Here is a 21005-nt window from a genome sequence, read left to right on the forward strand (position 1 = left end):
TTTTGTTAATAGCTTGCTTATCTACTTTCATATTTCATGGAATACCTATGTACACTGGCACTGACTGACCAGTAAAATTGCAATCATCTCCACAGTACAAAGAGTCACCCTTTGCCGGGATCAGCAGGCACTTTCACCCCTGTTCATCGTTTGTACCACAGCATGGCATGTGTTACACTATGATGTCTGTAGGTGGTGCTCATCTTACACTCAAACGTACAGCGCCCTGTACATGTACAGACCATAGTTCATAACTGAAGTAAAGAAAACCTGTCGGATTACCTAATTTTTTGTTTAAAACACCTTTGGACCCTCTTCTTGTATCATTAATTTTCACCTTTGGAAACTGATTCAACTAGCTTAATGAATATATAACTTATTGTAATTTTTCCCATTTGCATTTCAACATTACGTTGCATCCCTTTTCCACTAACTGAACTCTGACATAACATCAATCAAGGTTCATTTTGTAAATATGCAAATTTCAGGGGTGTGGGTAATGTTGAGGTAACGTTTCAGTGACCAAATCTGTAAGTCTGACAGCAAATATGCTATATTTGCCACAGTACACAATTCTTTGATATTAACCACATCCTGGAGCTTCTTTCAATGATTTAACTATCATTTAGGTGAAACATGTACCATTATTAGAGCATGATGTTGTCATCAGGTTTCATAGATAGATACAGTTGAATGTCATCTGCATAGCAATGGTAATTAATACAGTGTTTCCTAATGACATTACCTAAGGGACGCATGTATAAGGTGAAGGGAACCAGTCCTAGCACAGAACTGTGTGGAACTCCATAACTAACTTTTGTGTGTGTGGAAGGCTCATCATGAACATGAACAAATTGAAATCTGTCCGTTAAATAAGACTGGAACCACTTTAACGCTGTTTCTTTTATCCCACTCACATGCTTCAGTCTTTGTAATAAGATGCTGTGGTCAATAGTGTCAAATGCAGCACTAAGGTCTACCAGGACAAGTACAGAGATGAGTCCATTGTCTGAGAAGATTGTTGGTGACTATTAATATTGTTGTTTCTTTATTATGATGTGCTCTAAATCCTGATTGAACATATTAAAATAGTTCATTCCTGTGTAAGTGGTCTGATAGCTGTTTAACAACAGCTTTTTCAAGGATTTTAGACATTAAAGGCAGGTTGGATATTGGTCTGTAAGTAGCCAAGACTCCTGCATCAAGACTAGGCTTTTTGAGTAGGGGTTTGATTACTGTAATCTTAAAAAACTGAGGTATGTAGCCTGTTATGAGAAATAAATGATGAGCTCAACCACTTCTATGCTCATTTTAAAAAAGGGACGATTGAGCCCACGCTCAAAGCTCAGCTACTACCGAGTAAGCAGTTACTCACACTTTCCTCCTCTGTAGTGTGTGCTACTCTAGGCAGGGTAAATGCGAGACTGGAGTCTTCACTGACAGCTTTAACCTGTCCCTAGTTCAGGCAATTGCCCCAACCTGCTTTAAGTCAGTTACCACCGTGCCTGTGCCTAAGCACTCCGCTGCAATGATACTCTGTGACTTTTGTACTGTCACCCTCACCCCTGTCATAGCTAGTGCTTCGAAAGGCTGGTTCTCACCTACCTCCAAGCCTGTCTGCCTTCTACTCTGGATCCACACCAGTTTGCGTATTGCTACAACAGGTCAACAGAGGACTCCATCACAGTGGTCCATTTTGCTGTGACTCACCAGGACAACACCAACATTTATGCCAGAATGATGTTCATTGATTTTTTGATTGTATTTAACACAGTCAGCCCATCCAAGCTAATCTTGAAGCTTTAACAGCTTGGGATCAGTACTCCGGACTTTCTCACTAACAGACCAGTCTGTCAAACTGGACTACCTCACCTCCTTCAGTCTCATCCTCTACACTGGAATTCCCCAGGGATGTGTTCCTCAGGGTCCACATCTCTGAAGAACTCACCTGGTCCCTGAAATCCTCCTTTCTGGTAAAAAAAAAGGCATGACAACACCTTTATTTTCTGAGGAATCTAAAAAAGGCCCATGTGTGCTCCAAGATCTTTGTGAATTTTTATTGGTGCACCATTGAGAGCATCATCACCAACTGTATTTCAGCCTGGTATGGCAATTGCACTGCCAAAGAGCCCTTCAGTGGGTGGTGAAAAAAAGGCCAACAAATCACTCGCACCCAACTACCTACCACTAACAAACATTTACAAGAAATGCTGCCTGCAGATGGCGAAAGACATTAGCAAAGACGCCTCTCACCAGAATGATCGACTATTTACCCTCCTCCCAGAGATTGAAAAGTAGCTTCTTCCCTGTGGCTGTTTCCATATTGAACAGCTGACCATACTGTAATATCTGGTTACAGTTACTGTAATAGCATTTTCCCAGCAGAGGAGGAACAAATCAGTGTATAGAGGAACAAAGTGATTATATTTGTTTGTCCGCATTACCTTCCCAGCACCACAATCATGACATCATCTGTAAAGATGATACTTCTTTGTTTATCCACTATGCATCTTTGCACTACATGAACTGTAATGTTGTCTTTGCACTACTGTACATTTTTATCTATTTTTGTCAATTTAGCTATGTTATCTGTATACACTACACCACCCCAGAACTATATACCTTTATGTGTGATGTGTTGTATATAAGCCACTTATGCACTGGTTACTGCAAACTGCATTTCATTGGCTTTGTACGTGCATTTTGCACAATGACCATAAAGTTGAATCTAATGTTATCTAATCTAATTTTGAGCTTTACTTCTTTTCTTAGTGCTTCATTTGGCTCAGGTTGCACCATGTTTGTGAGCTGTAAAAGTACGGCACTTCCCTTATCAGGAGTCATAAATGTCAAACATGTTTGACATTTACCATGGAGGATCTGACTTGATCAGGAGCAGTGAAATAATCGTATTGACACCACACACTTGAGCATTATTTAGACAAGCCTCTGCCCATTTCCCCATGATCACTGGAGGGGGAAAATTGTACCGATATTGGGCATAAAGTCATCAAGTGTGTAGCTAACAAGCCTAACAAGACACCGACCACACTTACTAGTTTGAGTTGGCCATTCGCTGGTTTGTGTGAACGGGAGCCTCCACATCAGAGCCTGGGTCTGAAGGAGGCTCACATATATAGAGCTGAATCATAAAGCTGATATGTAGAGTAGAATTAGGGATGAAGCAGAAAAAAGAGAATACAATATAATGAGGGACTGATGGACTGGAAGAAACAAGTCAGCAAGAAAGGGAGAAGGATAATGGGGAAGTGGGGGAAAGACATTCAGGTTATGACAGAAATAACAAACAGGAAGTTGGTGTCAACGGTAGAGGAAACCACATCTCTGCACTAGGTAACCACCTTCGTCTCTCACTCTCTTGTCTTTGTCTTTTCTGACTTCTGCAAAATTAATAAAACTTTCCATTTAATTATTTTAAAGGCAACAAATCAGGTCAAACGCAGCTTAGATCATTTTATTAAAAAAAGTTAATGTTAATCACAGTCAAAAAAAGAAACAAACGTTATGATATTACAATACAAGTGAATCAGATATTAATTCAGTCTTCTCAGGTAAATTCTTATGAATGTGTTGTGAACGTTGCTTTTTTTAATGTTAAAGAGACACTCTGACATGCTGGAAAATACTTATGCTGTTTTGTGTATCACAGTAATTTGTCCAGTACAGAGATAGGTCCAAAAAAGTATTTTAGCTGAACACAAATAGTGTAGTTAGCTAAAATAATAAAAACACCATCTAAGAAAGCTGTCTGATTTCCATGTTGCAACAAGGAGATCACGCTTGTATCCGGGAGTCACCTGCATGCAGTCACTGCGCCCAGTGGCTATTACGTTACTACTGGCTTGAGTTTAAATACAGTGGTAGCAGCTGAAAGTGTCACTCTGCTGTGATCAGAAGCCTATTTTTTACAACAACTCTCATTTGTCCTGCATCACGGCATGTGTTACACTAATGTGGAATTGGTACTCACTGTACACTCTAACGTAGAGCACCATGCACATACAGAGACCATAGCAGACCACAAATGTATACTTAAAAACTGACATAAAGGATCAGCGTTGTAGTCAGGGTTCACCGTAAACTGTGATTATTGTGTAGATATTGTGATGCTTTAATATTTTGGAAATTTGTACTTGATTTGACAAGGACAATCTGCCAACCCTCTTTCCTAAAACATTCCTTTTTATTGGATTGTTTGTTTATATTCCGATATAACATACTTTCTCAATGAATGACATTCTGCCTTTTCCTAGAAAAATGTCTGTGTAGGTTTTCAGTTGTCCAGGGAAAGTTATCTAGAGATTGAGTCACGGCAACTGGACTTTCCTAGAAAACTGGGCTTTTCCTAGAAAAACAGTAACACTGAGGTAACACTGAGGGAAACAATGAGGGAAACATTGGCAGAGGTGAACAGTGCAGGGCTGTCATGCAGAAGAGTTTGATTCCACTTTAGAGTTGCAGCCTGTGGTTGAAATGGGATACATTTGTGCTGTGAGACTGTACATAATAAATTTTTAAGTAAATAAAATTTAAGATATAGTCAGAAAACTGACTTTTGTGCTGGAGGATCAGATATTTTGGCAGAAAAAAAAATATGTTGGCTGGAAACATTTTACTGATATGTATCACCGTATTGGCAGTTGCACTTTGTACATGCATAGGGACAAAATGCGGCTGGAGGCTGGTCATCAAAAGGATGTCACACCTTTCAGGTGAAAGACCATCACCATGGTAACATACCCTTAACCCCTGTATCTACAAAATTGTTTGGTTCAGCTGCACTATTGCAAAATGTGCTTTTCAATGCAAGACACATGCATGTGATGTTAATGTCACACTAGCAAGTGTAATATTCATTAGGAATCACCCTTTTTTTAAAAAAAGAAAACGATGCCGTGGATTTTGCTCTGCTGCTGATTTAAACTTTTATGTTTGGTTTTGTTTTCATTTAGTTTCCTCTCTTCCTTTTTATCCACAACTAAATACAAAATACAATCAAAATATTACAGTGCTTTAGGTTTTGTGTCTTGTTATTATGTTACTATCATCCTGTTTGTCAGCTGCTTTTCTGATTGATTTGCTTACCAAATGTAAATGTGAATGCACAATGTAACAAAATCTCTATCTGCAATTTTGGTACAGTGTTTCCCCTTTATTCATCAGTGTTTATACACTGACTATAGTATATTTTTTTATTTAATATGTATTGTGTGTATTCTGATTACCTTGGCTGTTACTTTCTTTTTACCCTCCAGTCTCTCTATAATGAAGTTACCATGTTCCTTGGAAAAACCACTGCGTAAAAACTTAGACAATTGAATAGAGACAAACTTGTCGTAGCTGTTCATACAGAATGATTTCTGTTTAGTAACATAACCAGCGGTATGATGGGAAGCCCTATGTGGTCGCAATCTGCCCTGCTGCCATGTGTTAGACTACGTGACTGGTTGTGTTCTGTTGTCTGTGTAAAAATAATGAATGAAGTTAAGAGAGAATAAAATTGATCCCAGCCTTGATGCCAGAGCAGGAATCAGACTTGAACCTTTGGTGTGACAGCGCTGAACTATGTACCTTCACCACCATCCCTGACAATCAGCTGTATGCTGCTGTTTTTTAGGAATGACACAGGGTGACTGAAAAAGTAGGCTATAAAATAATAAGTTGGGAGAGTTGATTTTAAAATAGATGGTGCAGTGGTACAGTGTTAATAGATCTTTGTCTAGATACATGAAACCTGGTGTAACAGATTAAATATTATATATTTTTTTATCTGGAGCTGTACCTGTATGTTTGTGCATCCACACAGGCTAAAAGGTTTTGCAACATCTGTTGGTAGAAAGTAGAACTGGATGTTGGATATTGTTTTTATGGTTTGGTGAAGAGTTAAAATCACTGCATTCCTGACGTAACACCACCACCAGGACACAGCAAACATACTGCAGTAACAAGTGTGATGTTTCGAATTGCTACCACTGTATTGAACTATACTTGAAAAATGTCATGTTAAGTAATTTACCAACCAACAGCAGTGATGTTCCCGTACATAAGATAACATAAGATGATACATAACATAAGATAGATGATGATGATGATGGTGATGCTCATGATGATTCTGACGATGGTGGTGGTGGAGGATCTCAGAGGTTGAAGGCACTGCTCCTGTTGGATGATGGCTCTCTGCTGTCACTGACCACAAGTCGCTCAAGAGCTAAGTTGACAACACAGGAAGAGCAGCCAGATTTATTATATGCCTGCATGTGTGTGAAATTGTATGCTATACAATGGGAGGAGAAATTTGAATTTTGTGATGACAATTTGGAAAAGAGGACATTTGGACTGATCCTTACTTTTGTTAAAGGTTAACAGAATTAGATTTAGGTTAAGGTTAGGGTTAGTTACCACATAGTTATGGTAAATCTGCAGGAAATAAAGCTATGTAAATGCAGAGTCCTCACGAAGAATCAAAACAAACATAAGCTAGTGTGAACATGTGTGTTACCAGGGTAGGACAGCCTCTTCTCCCCATCATTATTTTTAACTGCAGTTTTCCCTCGGTGGTAAGACACTAAGACATACATAAACAGATGAAAGACATTTTTAAATGACCCAGCTTTGGTTAATCTCTGCTTTTCTAATTATCAGTAATTCCATTAATAGATTTAAACTAGCAGTGTGCTTTACAATCATTTAAGACACATTTGCAGACAGAAGTGTGTGAGGGACTCACCACTGTGACTCTGTGTAGGCCCGATCCACCGATTTTGCCTCCTGTTTGATACTGAAAAACAAGTCAGAACAGTGAAAAAACAATGAGCATGGGGCAGTGATTACACATGTAAAAATAGGAAAATAATATATCCAGCTTTAGTACAAATAGTTGTTGGTTGCCATGGCTGTGCCTGTGCCCTAAATATTTCACTGTTGGTTGATTGGAGACTCTAAATTGCCCATAGGAGTGAGTGTGAGTGTGTGGGGTTGTTTGTGTGTCTATATGTGGCCCTGTGATGGACTGGTGACCTGTCCAGGGTGTACCCCTGCCTTTCACCCAAAGAGAACTGGAATAGGCTCCAGCAGATCCCTGTGACCCTGGTTGAGGAATAAGTGGGTATAGATCATGGATGAATGTATGGAAACATGTGAATTCATATGTTGCACTGATTTTCAAGGGAACCTGTACCTGATACATCTAAAGAGATATTGTGTTTGTCCTGACTCCCATTTGCCCAGCAAAATTATATACATCTTTTAAAAAGATGATTTTTGGCTTTGTTTACCAGTCTGGTAATTCATTTAAAGGGTCCCTTCAGCTGTCAGTGTCTGTATACAGGATGTTGGAGCCACTCGCAGTGACAGGAGGTTTAGCAGAAATTGTAGGAGCCTAAATGGTGTTGGTGGAAGCTTCTAGAAGCAACGCTCGCCACAGGGGATATGGGAAGCAAGGTAGTTTGTGTCAGCCAGCAGCCATCCACCACATTGCCATGATTGAATGATAAATTTAATCCTACAGCAACAAAACAAAGTCTGTAACCTGAAAACTAAACTATACCTAAATTCAACAACCAGAAGAACAAATAATTAATTAAAAGCAAAAGAATATAAATGATCATTTAACAGAGTTAAAAAGGCAGCAAAGGGGCCTGTTTTATAAATAAAGGAAGGTTGTACCAGAGGGTAGCAAATGCCCACCCCCCTCTGACCTTATAGCGAAAACAAGAGGTGGAGAGGAGTACATTTTTCAGTGATCCAAGTGTTCTGTGGTGGGAATAAGGGGTTAAGAAATCTGATAAAAAAAGAGGGAGCATAACTTTTTAGGGCTTTAAAGGTCAACAACAAAATCTTAAGACAAATTGTTTGTGCCAGCTACGACTGGAGCTATAGGTTCTCTTCTAGATGTTGAACCCGGTTCTGCTGGAGGTTTTTTCTTCCGTTAAAGGGACTTTTTCCTCTCCACTGCGGCTGGAGATTTGGGGGATTTGTTGGGTTTTTTCTTTTTTTTGTAAAGTGCCTTGAGATGATTGAATTGTGATTTGGTGCAATACAAATAAAACTGAATTGAATTGAACTGAATTGAAAAGGTGTGCAACCACATTCTGAAGTCACTGCATACATTTAACAGAATACTGAGGAAGACTATAGTAAAGAGAGCTGCAGTAATCCAATTCATTTGTAACAAATGCATTTATAGTTTTCTCAAAGTCGGGTTTAGAAAGCATGGGAGAGATTTCGGACAATAGCTGATTAAAACCTGAAGCAACCAGTAGTTCATTTGTTTAACTTAAAATCAAAGTACAATAGCCAAGGTAATTTTTTTGGTAATGTTGGTTCTAATGAACCAAAATTTGGGAAAATGATTGAACTGGAAGCACATGGTGAGAGGATGAAGAGAAAGTGAGATGTCAATCAGGCCCAAAAGATAGAATGTAAGCCCGAAAATAAAAACAAATGCACAATATAAGCACATACTGCACAGCACAGTGCAGCAAAATGTCCTGTGTTAAATCAGTACGGGAGTACTGATTGTGTTTATATGAGTGTTTATATGTGTACAGTTTTTAGTGTTAGACTAACAGGCTCAGAGGAGATTTAACACTGGTGATTTGCTGTGTAGTTGACGTCTGTTTATGTCAGCCAGTCAAAATGAACACGAGCTGAGTGTGGCTCTAGAGTGTGTAGTAGCTTCATTACAGAGATGATGCTGTTTTACTACTGTATCTGCCTAACACATAATGTGCCCATAATCTAGCACTTCTGTCAGTAGAAATACATTGTCCTAGTAATATTGATTCTGAATTGATCATTGATCAGTTTGTTATGTTAAAGAAGCACAGCTTTAATAGGCCTATGTCGTACCATTAAAATACAGATTCACCACAAGAGCTTTTTATCAGCATTAACAGCGTCATTCATTGTTTAATATGTATGGCTCAGGATTTGCTTTGTCAGAAAATGGAAAAAAGTTGGTAATTTTTCTCCTCTGGGACTTTTCCTGCCTGTGTACCCACATCTGTTACCATGGAAATACTTCGTGCATCGTCTTCTTCTTCTAAGAGAGAATAAAACTTAAAAATGACCCCAGCCTTACTGCCAGAGCAGAACTCAGGCTGTAATCAAACTTGAGCTGCTGGTTTGACAATGATATGCTCTGTACCTTCACCCCTCCATCCCGACAATGATGGCTATATACAGGTTCAAGTCTCCGCTCTCTGTGGTGAGCTCTACTGTGTTTTAATGAAGACCAGTTGACAATATTTTTGCTGATAAAATGAAAGACAACATATGGTTGTGACAGCAGCTGTGTGATATATGAGATTTAAAACAAATGTTCACAAAGATGTTTTCATTCTAGTAAACTGTACATGGTGTTTACTATTTTAGTAACGTATGGTGTTGTGCTTCATGTTTAATAGATCTTTGACTAGATGCATGAAACCTGGTCTAACAGATTAGTACCTATATTGGCGTATCCACAAATTGTCTGATAAGTTTTGCAACACCTGGTGGCAGAAAGAGGGACTGTGTGTTGGATTTATTTTAGCCCAGTGCAGGATTAGAACTCCTGCACTCTGAAACAATGCCACCACCAGGGCACCACAAACATACAGTGGTAAAAACGTGTGATAATTTGAATCACTACAACTGTATACAGAAGCAGAGCAACCACTATCAATCAAAAAACCACACAGCCCTTCCAAAGCAGGTGAACTTAGATTTTAAGGGGTCAAACTTTGGTAGGTAATACCTAAAGATGTCTTAAAGCTTTTATGGTTCCTTTTTCTGGCCTATGTGATGTTACATTCCCTTCAGCACTGTGCACTCTGAACCATGAGCATCATCTGACCCATAGTCTTCAGACTAACCAGACCAAGCTGTTTTCTAACTTGTAACAGGTTTATTACTTACCACACCATTGCGCAGGAGGTTCCACAGCATTAGAACCATCAAACACCTTCTTCCTCATGCTGTTAGACTAATGTTATTGTTTTAAATATTTTTTCCTATTTATAATAGTGATGTATGCTTGTTGAGAAGTTGTTTGGCATTGCACTTTAGTGTATATTCTACTTTGCACTTCATCTTAGAGAAAATAGCTTCTCATCCAACTCTGCAGAACTGTATGGTAAAATGGCATCTCTTGTTTTTCTATTGTAGACTGCAGGTTGTCTGTCTTGACAGGTCTTAATCTGAAAATAGTTTCATAGTTTTTAAATTAATACTGATTATATGAAAACCAAAGGGATGCCAAATGTTTTATTATTAAAAAAACAAACGGAAAAATTAAAAGCTAAAATTTGAAAATTCACATGTAATTTTAATGAACTTTTAATCATTTTTTAAATATGTAAATATAAATAATAAACTATTTTGCTGTTTTTTCTCTAGTTTATTATAATTTCCTACTACAAAAAAATGGTTTCAGTTTCAGACTGCTTGGTCCCAACTTACAGGCAGAACGTTAAAGCTGTAAAGCCTGTGGTTAAAACTGTGAAGAGATGGACTGAAGAGGCAAAGTCAGAGCTGCAGGCCTGCTTTGACTGTAAAGACTGGAATGTGTTCAGGGATGCATCCAGAGACCTGAATGAACCCACTGACACTATGACATCATACATCAGCTTCTGTCAAGACGTGTGTGTGTCCATAAAGACTACACTACACAACAAACACTCTACACAAACCCTGATTCACAGTAAACTCAGGAAGCTTTGCTAAGTAGGAGGCTTTCCGGAAAGCAGTGCAAGATGGCTTTCAGAGACAGACAATCAAGAAAGCACCAGGACCAGATGGTGTGAACCCTCCTGTCTGAAAGTCTGTGCAGACCAGGTAGCACCCATTTTCACACATATATCTTCAACACATCACTGGAACTTTGTGAAAGTCCCCTCCTGCTTCAAACAATTCACAACTGTCCCGAAGCCATCCACCACTGGACTGAATGACTACAGACGGCCTGACATCTGTGGTCATGAAGTCCTTTGAGAGACTGGCGTTGACCCACCTGAAGGACACAACAGGCCCATTGCTGGACCCCCTGCCAAACATGTCGGTGGAGGATGCGGTCAACATGGCACTGCATTACATCCAGCACCGGGTCCTGTTTGTGGACTTCAGGTGGGTGTTCAACACCATTGTCCCAGTCCAAACTCACTTCACTGTGCCAGCCGCCACCTGTCAGTGGATAACAAGTTTTCTCACAGACCTGCGGCAGCAAGTGAGGCTGGGGAGAACCACATCCAGCACCTGCTTAATTAGGGATGTGTGCTCTCCCCTCTGTCCTTCTCTCTCTACACCAGTGATTGCACCTCAGGGGACCCCTCTGTTAAACTCCTGAAGTTCACAAACAACACAACGGTCATCAGTCTCATCCAAGATAATGAAGAGTCTGCGTACAGACAGGAGGTTACATAGCTGGCTCTGTTGTGTGGTCGCAGTCTGGAGATTAACACCCACAAAACAGTAGAGATGAGAGTGGACTTCAGTAGGAGCCACCCTATGCTACCCCCCTCATCATACTGAGAGCAGCAGTGTATCAACAATGGAGACCTTCAAGTTTCTGGGATCCACAATCTCCCAGGGCCTGAAGTGGACATCTAACATCAGCTCCACCATCAAGAAGGCCCAGCAGAGGATGTTCTTCCTGCATCAGCTCAGACAGGCCAACCTGCCTCAGGAGATGCTGATACAGTTCTACAGGATAATCAGTCTGTTCTCTGCACGTCTGTCTGCAGAAGGAATCACTGCTGCCAACCTGCCCTCCATCGAGGACCTGTACCTCTCATGGATCAGAAGGGCAGAAAATATTTCTGGAGACAAATCACAGCTGGGTCACAAGCTGTTTGAACTCCTCCCCTCTGGTTGGCACTCCAGACCACTGTACGCCAAAACAACTTGACACAAAGACAGTTTCTTTCCCTGTGCCATCACTCTAATGAACAATTAATAGTTAATCTATGATTTCTGACAAGAGAGCACTGTAAACAACCCCCAGTGCAATAACTGAATAACTGTAAAAAATGCAGCTATAACAACTGTAAATATTGTGAATAGACACCTACTCATACTCCCAATTCTATTTCTATTTGTATTCTGTTCTATTTCGCCCACTTATATTTAATTAATCTATGTACATATTGCACAAACTGTTGTGACGAGCACACTTAGAGCCACCTGTACCAGAGTCAAATTCCATATGTGTCCAACATACTTGGCAATAAACCTGATTCTGATCATGGTTTAAAAACACTCAATACTGTCACATGATACTAACTGCCATCTAGAAACATGTCTATAAATTGCTATAATATTGCTAATATTTCCACCTCCACACATGTACATACTGTAGCACAGTTGTAATGGTTTTCCATAATAGTTGATAACTCTGACAGAATTAGGGGAAAATATTTCATAATTTAAAAAAAAGTGCATATGAAATGAGAAAAATCTAAATAAATAAGACCTTTTAAAAATGAATCGAAATTACATATGAACTGAAAATCAATTTATGCACTTTTTAATTATGTGGTCATTTTTAAGGGTTCAACATTAGCGCTTCAGTTTTCAGTTTTTTCAAGTCAACAAGCAATTATTTACTATTTAAATGTATGTGTGTACTCACATCTCTTCTGCAGGGCTTTGACAGTGGGCCTGGTGAAGCGGATCATGAAAAGAACCACCAGCACACAGCTGAGCAAGGCTGTTGCCACTTTGTAGGCCTTCAGAGGGCACTGAACATCTGGAGGGACCTCCACTGGACACACACACACACACACACACACACACACACACACACACACACATCTATAAGGCCTTTTTTCTGGTAACATTGAAGTTCACTTAAGGTAAGCAGGCTCTGCAAGGCTCTGAGTCCTGTGTAAATATTACAAAATGGCAACTTCTATGTCCTCAACATTGTAGACTACAATTTTTTAGAGTCATATTCAAATTCAGGTCAGGAAAGATCCACTAAAATTTAGAAATTTTAAATCACTTGAAAGTCCAAACTTAACAGTTGATATTTCCATGATGTTTTTCCAATTTAAAAATCAGAAATAGAAGGAAATATAACAACATTAATTTATTCAATTAGCTGGAGCTCCATCTGTTTAGCTGGTAAGTCTGATTCAAGCATCTGCAGGAACTGATGTTGTAGCAGGTTGTTGTAGTTTGTAGCAGCAAGCGTGCAATGAGTGGTGCAAATAATAGACAAGCGTGATCATACACACACTAAAAAAAATCACGTTCAGCATTCCTATAGTGCTTTGTGTTTCTATGGAAACAATATGGGTAACTACCAGCTGTTGACAGCAAACACTAAAATAGCACATACAAAATAGCATATAATACAAATGAATCATTCATTTTACAGAAAACATAAAACATGTTTAAAGTCAGTCTGGCTCCTGAAATGTACAAACAACTCTTGGAGTGTGTTTGAGTGTTGCAGTTTGTATGCAAATAAACAACAACTGTGTTAACAGTGCGGCACACACAGCGAGGGAGTGTACAGTATGTTTAGACAGCACACTGGGGTTGCATCATACTGAGGCCGTGGAGTAAAAAAAAAAAGTCAAACCACAACCAGGACATGAAATTAGTTCACTGACACACACAACCACAGACAAATAATAGACTAACCTGTGCACTGGACTCTCAGTGTCATACAACTGTCCTTCTGCTGTATTCCATTGTCAGTGATGTGGTAACCATTGTGCAATACGCCTTTGTCCCGGTGCACTGGCTCTTTACAACCTTTTTTGTTCTTGCACACATTTGTCAAAAGACTGTCGGTCTTACTCCCATGACAGACATGTGAGAAGTTGGAGTGATGGTAGAGCATCAAGTCTCCGTCACATTTATCTTTCCATTTGATTGAAAGGAAGCCAATGACACTTGTAGATCTCTTAGCTGTGTGACTGGAGGCCCTGGTGGTTGCTGTAGTAGGACTAGTCATTTGTGTCAGATTGTGACGGCCAGTCTCTGTGCTGGTTGGTTTAAATGCTGTTTGGCCTGTTTCCGGGAGACAGACGTCAGTTAGTATGGAAAATATGCAGCAACATATTGGTTGAAAATATCCAAAAATACAGTCCTGATTCCCAGAAATATAAAATATCTAGTGGACTTTCCAAAAAAATAAGTGAAGTTGTGTCTCATTATTTTTTACTTTTTTTAAATTACACATTAATACCTTCATACATTTGATTACATTTTTGTCTTTTCAGTTTTGGATATACAGTTATATATGTTGTTACTTTCAGATTTGCTTCTTTGCTGCCTTGTTATGATTTATTTGACTCAACTCACTGCTAGCTTTGCATGTATTTCACAATATGGGCTATTACCAAAGTTGAAAATTAACAAAATTATGAAAGTAATTTTGATGAACAACTGTCTTCCTAATTGCTTCTAGTTGTGTAATTACTAACACTTTATATATGTACGTTATATATACGTTTCTCTGTGACATAGAGCTCTCAAAGTTATTAAAACTTCTCACTGAACTACAGTTTCACTGGGTGCCATAAACACTGTAGTTCATTTTGAGTCGGTCCCACATAAACCGTCCCACTGCAAATAAAAGACCAATTATTGATTAATCCACTGCTTAAAAGGTCCGTCTTGTTTGATAAAAATGACTGTGACCTGAATGTAGAGTTGACACACCAGTCTCCCCTAACCCTTGATCATGGGTATACGGTCTTAAAGTCCCATAACCTTATCTCTTTCTAAACCAATTGTACTGTGAAAACCTGACCTAGCAAATGTCTGCCATACTGTATGTGTGTCCATACTAGTTGATGCAAAAGAAAGCTGATGTTATGCAAACAACAAAACAGCTACAGATTGGATAATAAGCTGATAGCCAATACTGTCAAACTTTGCTCAGCCCACTGATTTTGAACTCAGGAACATGGAACAGTTAGAATCGGTATAAAATGTGATATGTGGTTTCCATGATAAAACAGAGGTGCCATGGGAATTCATGGAAGTCTGGTGGCCATCAAACTGTTCAACTGCTCCGTCTGAAAATCATCTTTCTGTTATTGATGCCGTACATAACTTCAGTCTGCTCAATCAACCCGCCCTGTTCACCTGTTTAGTCTGTTCAATCTGTATTATCTGTAAATGATGCCTTATCTGTAGTCAAAATATGTAAATATATATGTTTTAAATAGTGTCTATTCTGTATTTTTGCTATTATTTTTGGTACTTGAAAGATGTAAGTTTATTTTATTTTACTTAATCAGTTACTACTGTATTTTTTTTTTTAACTTAACTTTATTTTTTTTTTTCTCCTTTTTGTTATAACCTATACGGCGTGTTATAGAGCAGGGGAACAAAATAATTTCCCACAAGGGGTTAATATATTTTTGATTCAGATTCTGATTGTGATGCATTTAAAGGATTTAAACTGGAGCCTAACACAAACCTGCAGTGTGCGCAAAAAGCAAATTTGTGTGATGAGGGCAGAGGTCTCGGCCAATGAGGGCAGAGGTCTCGTCCAGTAAACTGGCTACATAAAGGTGTACGTTTAGAGCCTCACTATCACAAATGACATGACCTAATGGCGTGTAGCAATTGAAACAGCACTGATCTTTAAGATACACTAAACATATTATCGCTGCAGTGGTAATATATATTCATTTATTCATTCTCTATGGGTTTCGGAGCCCATCCTAGCTGACATCACAGGGCTGATACTTACCGTACAGCCGAACACTTGCAGTCACATTTACGCCTATGGGCAATTTAAAGTCCTCAATTAACCTAACCCAGTCTACATGTCTACAAGAACGATGCCAGGTTTATTTAACACAAACATATACTCCTACAATATTACAATGCCACTAAAATAATATGTTGGAAATGTAATCATGATCACTGTTGTTGCTGATGAATTACAAATATTTTTCTCATTGAACCACCTGTCAATAAAACAGTGGGAGTCATTTTCAAATGTCAATTTTGCTGCGCTGAACACCACAAACTTTTTTTTTCTATCCAGTGCCGCTGTGTTGGGGTGGCAGCATGTTTCAGCAGCATAGATTTCAAAGCTTTTGCAAACAGAACTGAAACTATCTGCATGTCTAGGATACCACCATGGCTGTATGTCAAAACATATATTTTTTAACTGCACCTGACCCATTTTAGTGGACTATTAAAATTGCATGATGTGGAATCGAGCAAATAAACTCATAAGCAGAATAATCATCAAGTAGAAGTCAAGTAGTCTATTCTTTAAAGAAATTTAAAAAAGACTTTAAACCTGATTGGGTTTACATTAGCAATGAAAGTTCAGAATTAGTTCATAAGTGTTTTATGTTCTTCTAAACATATTTAAGAAGACACATTTATGTCTTAATTCTGCATACTCTATAAGCATATTTTTATTTAATACTATTATTTATATGTGTCATAACCATACCTGGTTTATTACATAGCAGCAATTGTGAGTCACTTGATTCCACTCTTGGATTATATTAATAATCTGGTATCATCATTTTCATTGTTCACATCTCATTTTACTATGTCAGTTTATTTTTATTCAGGTTTTTAATTGCTTATTTTTGTGAATTGCCTACTAGCCTGTTTGTAAAACACTTGCCTCTCTATTGTGTAAATGAAGCTGCTCCTTGCCTTTTCTTTTCCTCACCTCAGTGAAAACATGTTCATTTGGTGCCAAGAAATGTCCAAACAGATGCATAAAGTTAAAAGTTTCATTAAAATCAAACAAAAGACCAGCACGCATGTAACATTATATGGGCGCACAAACAGTGCTGGTTTTGCGCCTTTCCAAGATCATCTTAATCACAATAATAGAAAATTACACAAAGATGAAATTTGAATGGGTCTGATGTATTCAAGTTATCCATCTCAGCGTTAACATCACTAACATTCATCTAATTAATTACACAAACGAGTGTCCTACTTGCACAAGCCAACAGGTCTGCAGGGCAAATGAAAAGACAAACAGTTTATCTAAATTATTCGGATAGATTGTTTAGTTTAGTCTATATCCTTATTTTTATTATTCTTTGCATATATAGACTCATCTCACTGCCTTAGTTCCTAGTTTTGCTTTTCCATCATATGTCCGTAACAGTGAGGTCTAGTCTGTTTTCAGAATCCTTAAATCTTTGTTTTTTCTTATATTAATTCCTCCAAATGTATGTTGATCAATACGGAACTAATAATAACTAATAGTGCTAATAATGATCCTAGTTTCAAACATATTACAAATCACAATGTTTGTTTCCACACATGGGTGGGGGTGGATTTTCTACAGTTGGGAGTAGTCCCTGTCCATCGTTGTAGGGATGTGACATTTCATTCAGCGTTATCTTAGTTGTTCCAATAATCACTGCTGTGATAAAGTTAAAACTTTGTCATACAATTGTCTATATGCTATTATATATATAATATATATGATATTATATACTGTTACTTTTATTATTATAAAATAAAACAAGATAAGATTTATTAATCTACAAAGGAACATTTTTTAAAAAAGAATCTAATGTACATATTAGTTCAATGATTATTAGAATTATAATGAATTCTAATGATTATTATTACCACTTTTCTAGAGTAAGAGTAGAGGAGGAGTAAGGAGTATACAGAGTATGGAAAACGCAACATAATAATAGTAATAGTGATAATAACTTAGAATAAAATGAAGAAACACCAGACAAAAAAAACAATGGCAAGTCAATCAGATTATAGTTCAAAATGGTGTCAGTCTATAATTAAACATCAATATGGAGACATATAGACAATATGGATGTGCTTTCATGTGTAGCAGTAAGTTGTCAGTCAAGTTCAGGGGAGAAATAAAAATGTCTGACGATGCCCTCATTGATGTCCCTTTCTTTTTCTTTACACCCCCACAAATGATTTTACTCACTCTCAGACTGCAGCTCTTTCCTGTATGTTGCTTTTGTGCATTAAAATAAGTCACTCTTTTTTCCTAACTTGAATTAGACTGATTTCAGGTAGAATAAATACCAGTGAAATGCCTTGTGCTTGGGCCCACTGCATCATGGCTTCTATGATGGAGTAGTATTTTTTCACAATGATTATAACTGACTAAACATGGCACGTAGACCTTAGATAGACCTTTTTAACGGGTGCAATTAACATTAACAATGACTGTGGTCCATTTTAGTGGACTATTAATTCATTTCAGTGAGAGGATAGAGCAGTGCTACTGTTAGCATCCTGCTGTGCTAGATAAATAAGCAGAACCTATTTTTCAGCTGCACGTACAACAAACCGGGACACAAAGCATTGATTCATAAAATAAACAATCCTTAGAGTTTTTACAAATATTATATACACTTGACAGTACATGAAACCTGCTTAAATTGGTACATGATCTACTAGACTTCCTGAAACAAACACGGTGATTCAGACCCATCTTAAATTCAGATTTAGTCCAACTACTTAGCGGCTTTAACAAGCCAATAAAAGATTGTTTAGCAGAATTGGGTGCCCCATATATATGATCATGACATGATCAACATGAAACTAAGCTCTGGCTAGTAAGTCATGCCAGTGACTTCAGTTAGCTTTGGGCTGGGCTGACACCCAGGTTATACCGACTATAGCTGCTATTGTGTGAGATCTTTAGACTTTCTTGGGAAGATCGTGGTCCACAACAGAACATTTTTTATGTAGCAATAACTTGTTGTACATTTCCTATATTCAGAATATATTCTGATATAGGCATGTTGGCATACATATATGTTTTGTAGCTGTAGCCAACCATATACTGTATAACTTTAGTATGGTTCAGGCCTGATATATCCCAGTAGCTCAGTGAGTTAGGGTTAACACCACACCAAACATAGTATCTGCCTAAAATAAAGTGCACTTACCAGCAGCCATAAGTAAAAGAGCTGAGAAAGTCACAATAGTCTTGAGATCCATCACAGTATCAATGAACAAGTGAGGAAGAAAACAGACAGAAGAACAGATGACACCATCAGATTAATCAACAATAGAAAAACTGATGAGAAAGGAAATGGTGCAGAGGTGTAAAACTCTTCAACCTCTTTTTCTCTCTCTCTCTTTCTTTCTCTCTCCTTTCAGTGAATCACTTCATCCCCAGCCCGCTGCTGCTTGTGCAAAAGTGCAGATTTCCTCCCTTCAAAGCAAGCTGGGTGACGAGAGGCAGAGAGAGGTGGGGAAAGTAAGAAATGTTGATAAGAGGGGAGGAAGGAGGAAGAGGTAGGAGGAAGAGGTGAAGGGAATAGTTATGCGACTCTAGACAACACATTTTTTTTCTACATATTTTTGAGTCACTCGCATGTGCTGAGTGAACGCTTTGACAAGGAAGGCTTAGTCAAGACACAACCCTAATGCTGCAGACTACACTATTGATATATAAACTACATAAACTTACTACACTGTCATTTTACTACTACTAACAACAGGTTTTTACATTTTCATTTAGGGACTATGTGCAGTTTTATGAAAATGTCCACTGTATGTGTCTGTACTTACTGTATGTCTTAGAAATTAGATGTAAAGGTGATTCAAAAGACAAAGAGGGATCTTGCAGCTTTAAAGTCAGCGTGTAACATTTTCCAAACTGCAGACACGTGAGCTGGTGATTGATTTGATGTTACTAAAATGAGTGAAAAAAATGTCCCATGTATGAATGGCTGAATAAAACAAAACAAACAAAAAAATATTTTATTCTTTTCATTTCTGGGGGCTTTCAGTTTATTATAAAACTCAGAATTGAATCAGTCAGATGTCAGTATTGTTTTTGTTTTTCATTTTTATGTTCATGTTATCTTAATTGAAATATAAGTACAGTATAAACACATACAACATTACTTTTTTTAAATAAAAAAATATAGTCTAGTATAGTATAGTATATATGTCATATGGTATGTGAAAGTGTTTTACCTAAAAAAAAAAAAAAATTAGGAGCAAGAACTGAACTACAACTACTACTACAACGCTACAATAACTTGACAAAGCTGTCAAAGCTAAAAAGTAATGAAAGATGTCTTTTTAAAAAATGTATACTTTGTACTGTATATACTATGGTTATGTATTTATTTTGTTTACTGCATTTATAATACATAATCTGTCCCTTTTTAGTTTATTTGTTTAAACGATGTATATGTACAGTATGTCTAATGTAATAAAATGTATTTTTAATGTAATAAAATATAAAATGCCAGAGCTAATTTATTAAATATCATTGAAAATTGGTTTGTTTAGATAGAGTTGGATAAAAATAACTCTACAGTTGTATGCTGGAGTTCAATATGCCCTAAAATCTGAAATAAATAAATAAAAATAATTTAAAAAAAAAAAAAAAACCTTCAACAGATAAAAAAGGTGCTCTCACAGGATAACTCCATATCAGCACTGAAAGGACACAAATGTGACCAGTGAGCTAATGTGTGTTTTTGTCCTAAATACAAAAAAAAAAACACTTCGATCACTGAAACGGGTGGACGAAAGGGGCATCTCCCTGTCAAAAACAGTACCTTAACTAAATAAAAGGTGTATGATGAATTGTGTAAAGAACGTTCAGGAACATTTCTGGCTGTTTCTATCACTGCTGAACTACTCCAACATGGAACAAAATGTTCTAGATTTGAAGGTATGTAAAATAATGAGACTTTCCAGCATGTAGCTAATGTTCAGTGTGTGGTACCTTATAGAAATGACTGAGTGAATGAGGGAAATTTACATCAACTGTTTCTGTCACAGGTCAAATATCTTTTCCTCCTGACTCATCTTAGTTTTGACTTCACACAGACCTCTACTCTCTCGTCGTTCATTTTTTCTCACCCTCCACCTCTGCTTTACGGAGCCGTAGAGGCAACAAAAGCTCTGCAGACTTTCAACTCCTCCTCATCCTCCCTGCTCTGTATCTTCTTATGAGTAGGAGGCTGCCGCTGTTTCATCTAGGCATATATTACCCAGGGAACTTGGTCTTCTTGGGAGTCAGTAGTACTTGAACTGAC

At 37.8% G+C, this 21005-nt stretch overlaps 1 protein-coding gene across 1 annotated transcript; it reads right to left on the reverse strand.

Moving 5' to 3' along the window:
- Nucleotides 1–3449: 3449 nt before the first annotated feature.
- cd5 (CD5 molecule) lies at nucleotides 3450–19159 on the reverse strand. The gene is made up of 6 exons (XM_026303903.2): nucleotides 18891–19159; nucleotides 13651–14022; nucleotides 12632–12763; nucleotides 6749–6799; nucleotides 6521–6586; nucleotides 3450–6229 (listed from the first exon to the last, which is right to left on the reverse strand). Exons 1-6 carry the CDS (start codon nucleotides 18940–18942, stop codon nucleotides 6159–6161), a joined length of 744 nt encoding a protein of 247 aa, XP_026159688.1. The 5' UTR covers nucleotides 18943–19159; the 3' UTR covers nucleotides 3450–6158.
- Nucleotides 19160–21005: the final 1846 nt, after the last annotated feature.

This window comes from Mastacembelus armatus, chromosome 1 (genome assembly GCF_900324485.2).
Source record: "Mastacembelus armatus chromosome 1, fMasArm1.2, whole genome shotgun sequence".
Lineage (NCBI taxonomy): Eukaryota > Metazoa > Chordata > Actinopteri > Synbranchiformes > Mastacembelidae > Mastacembelus > Mastacembelus armatus.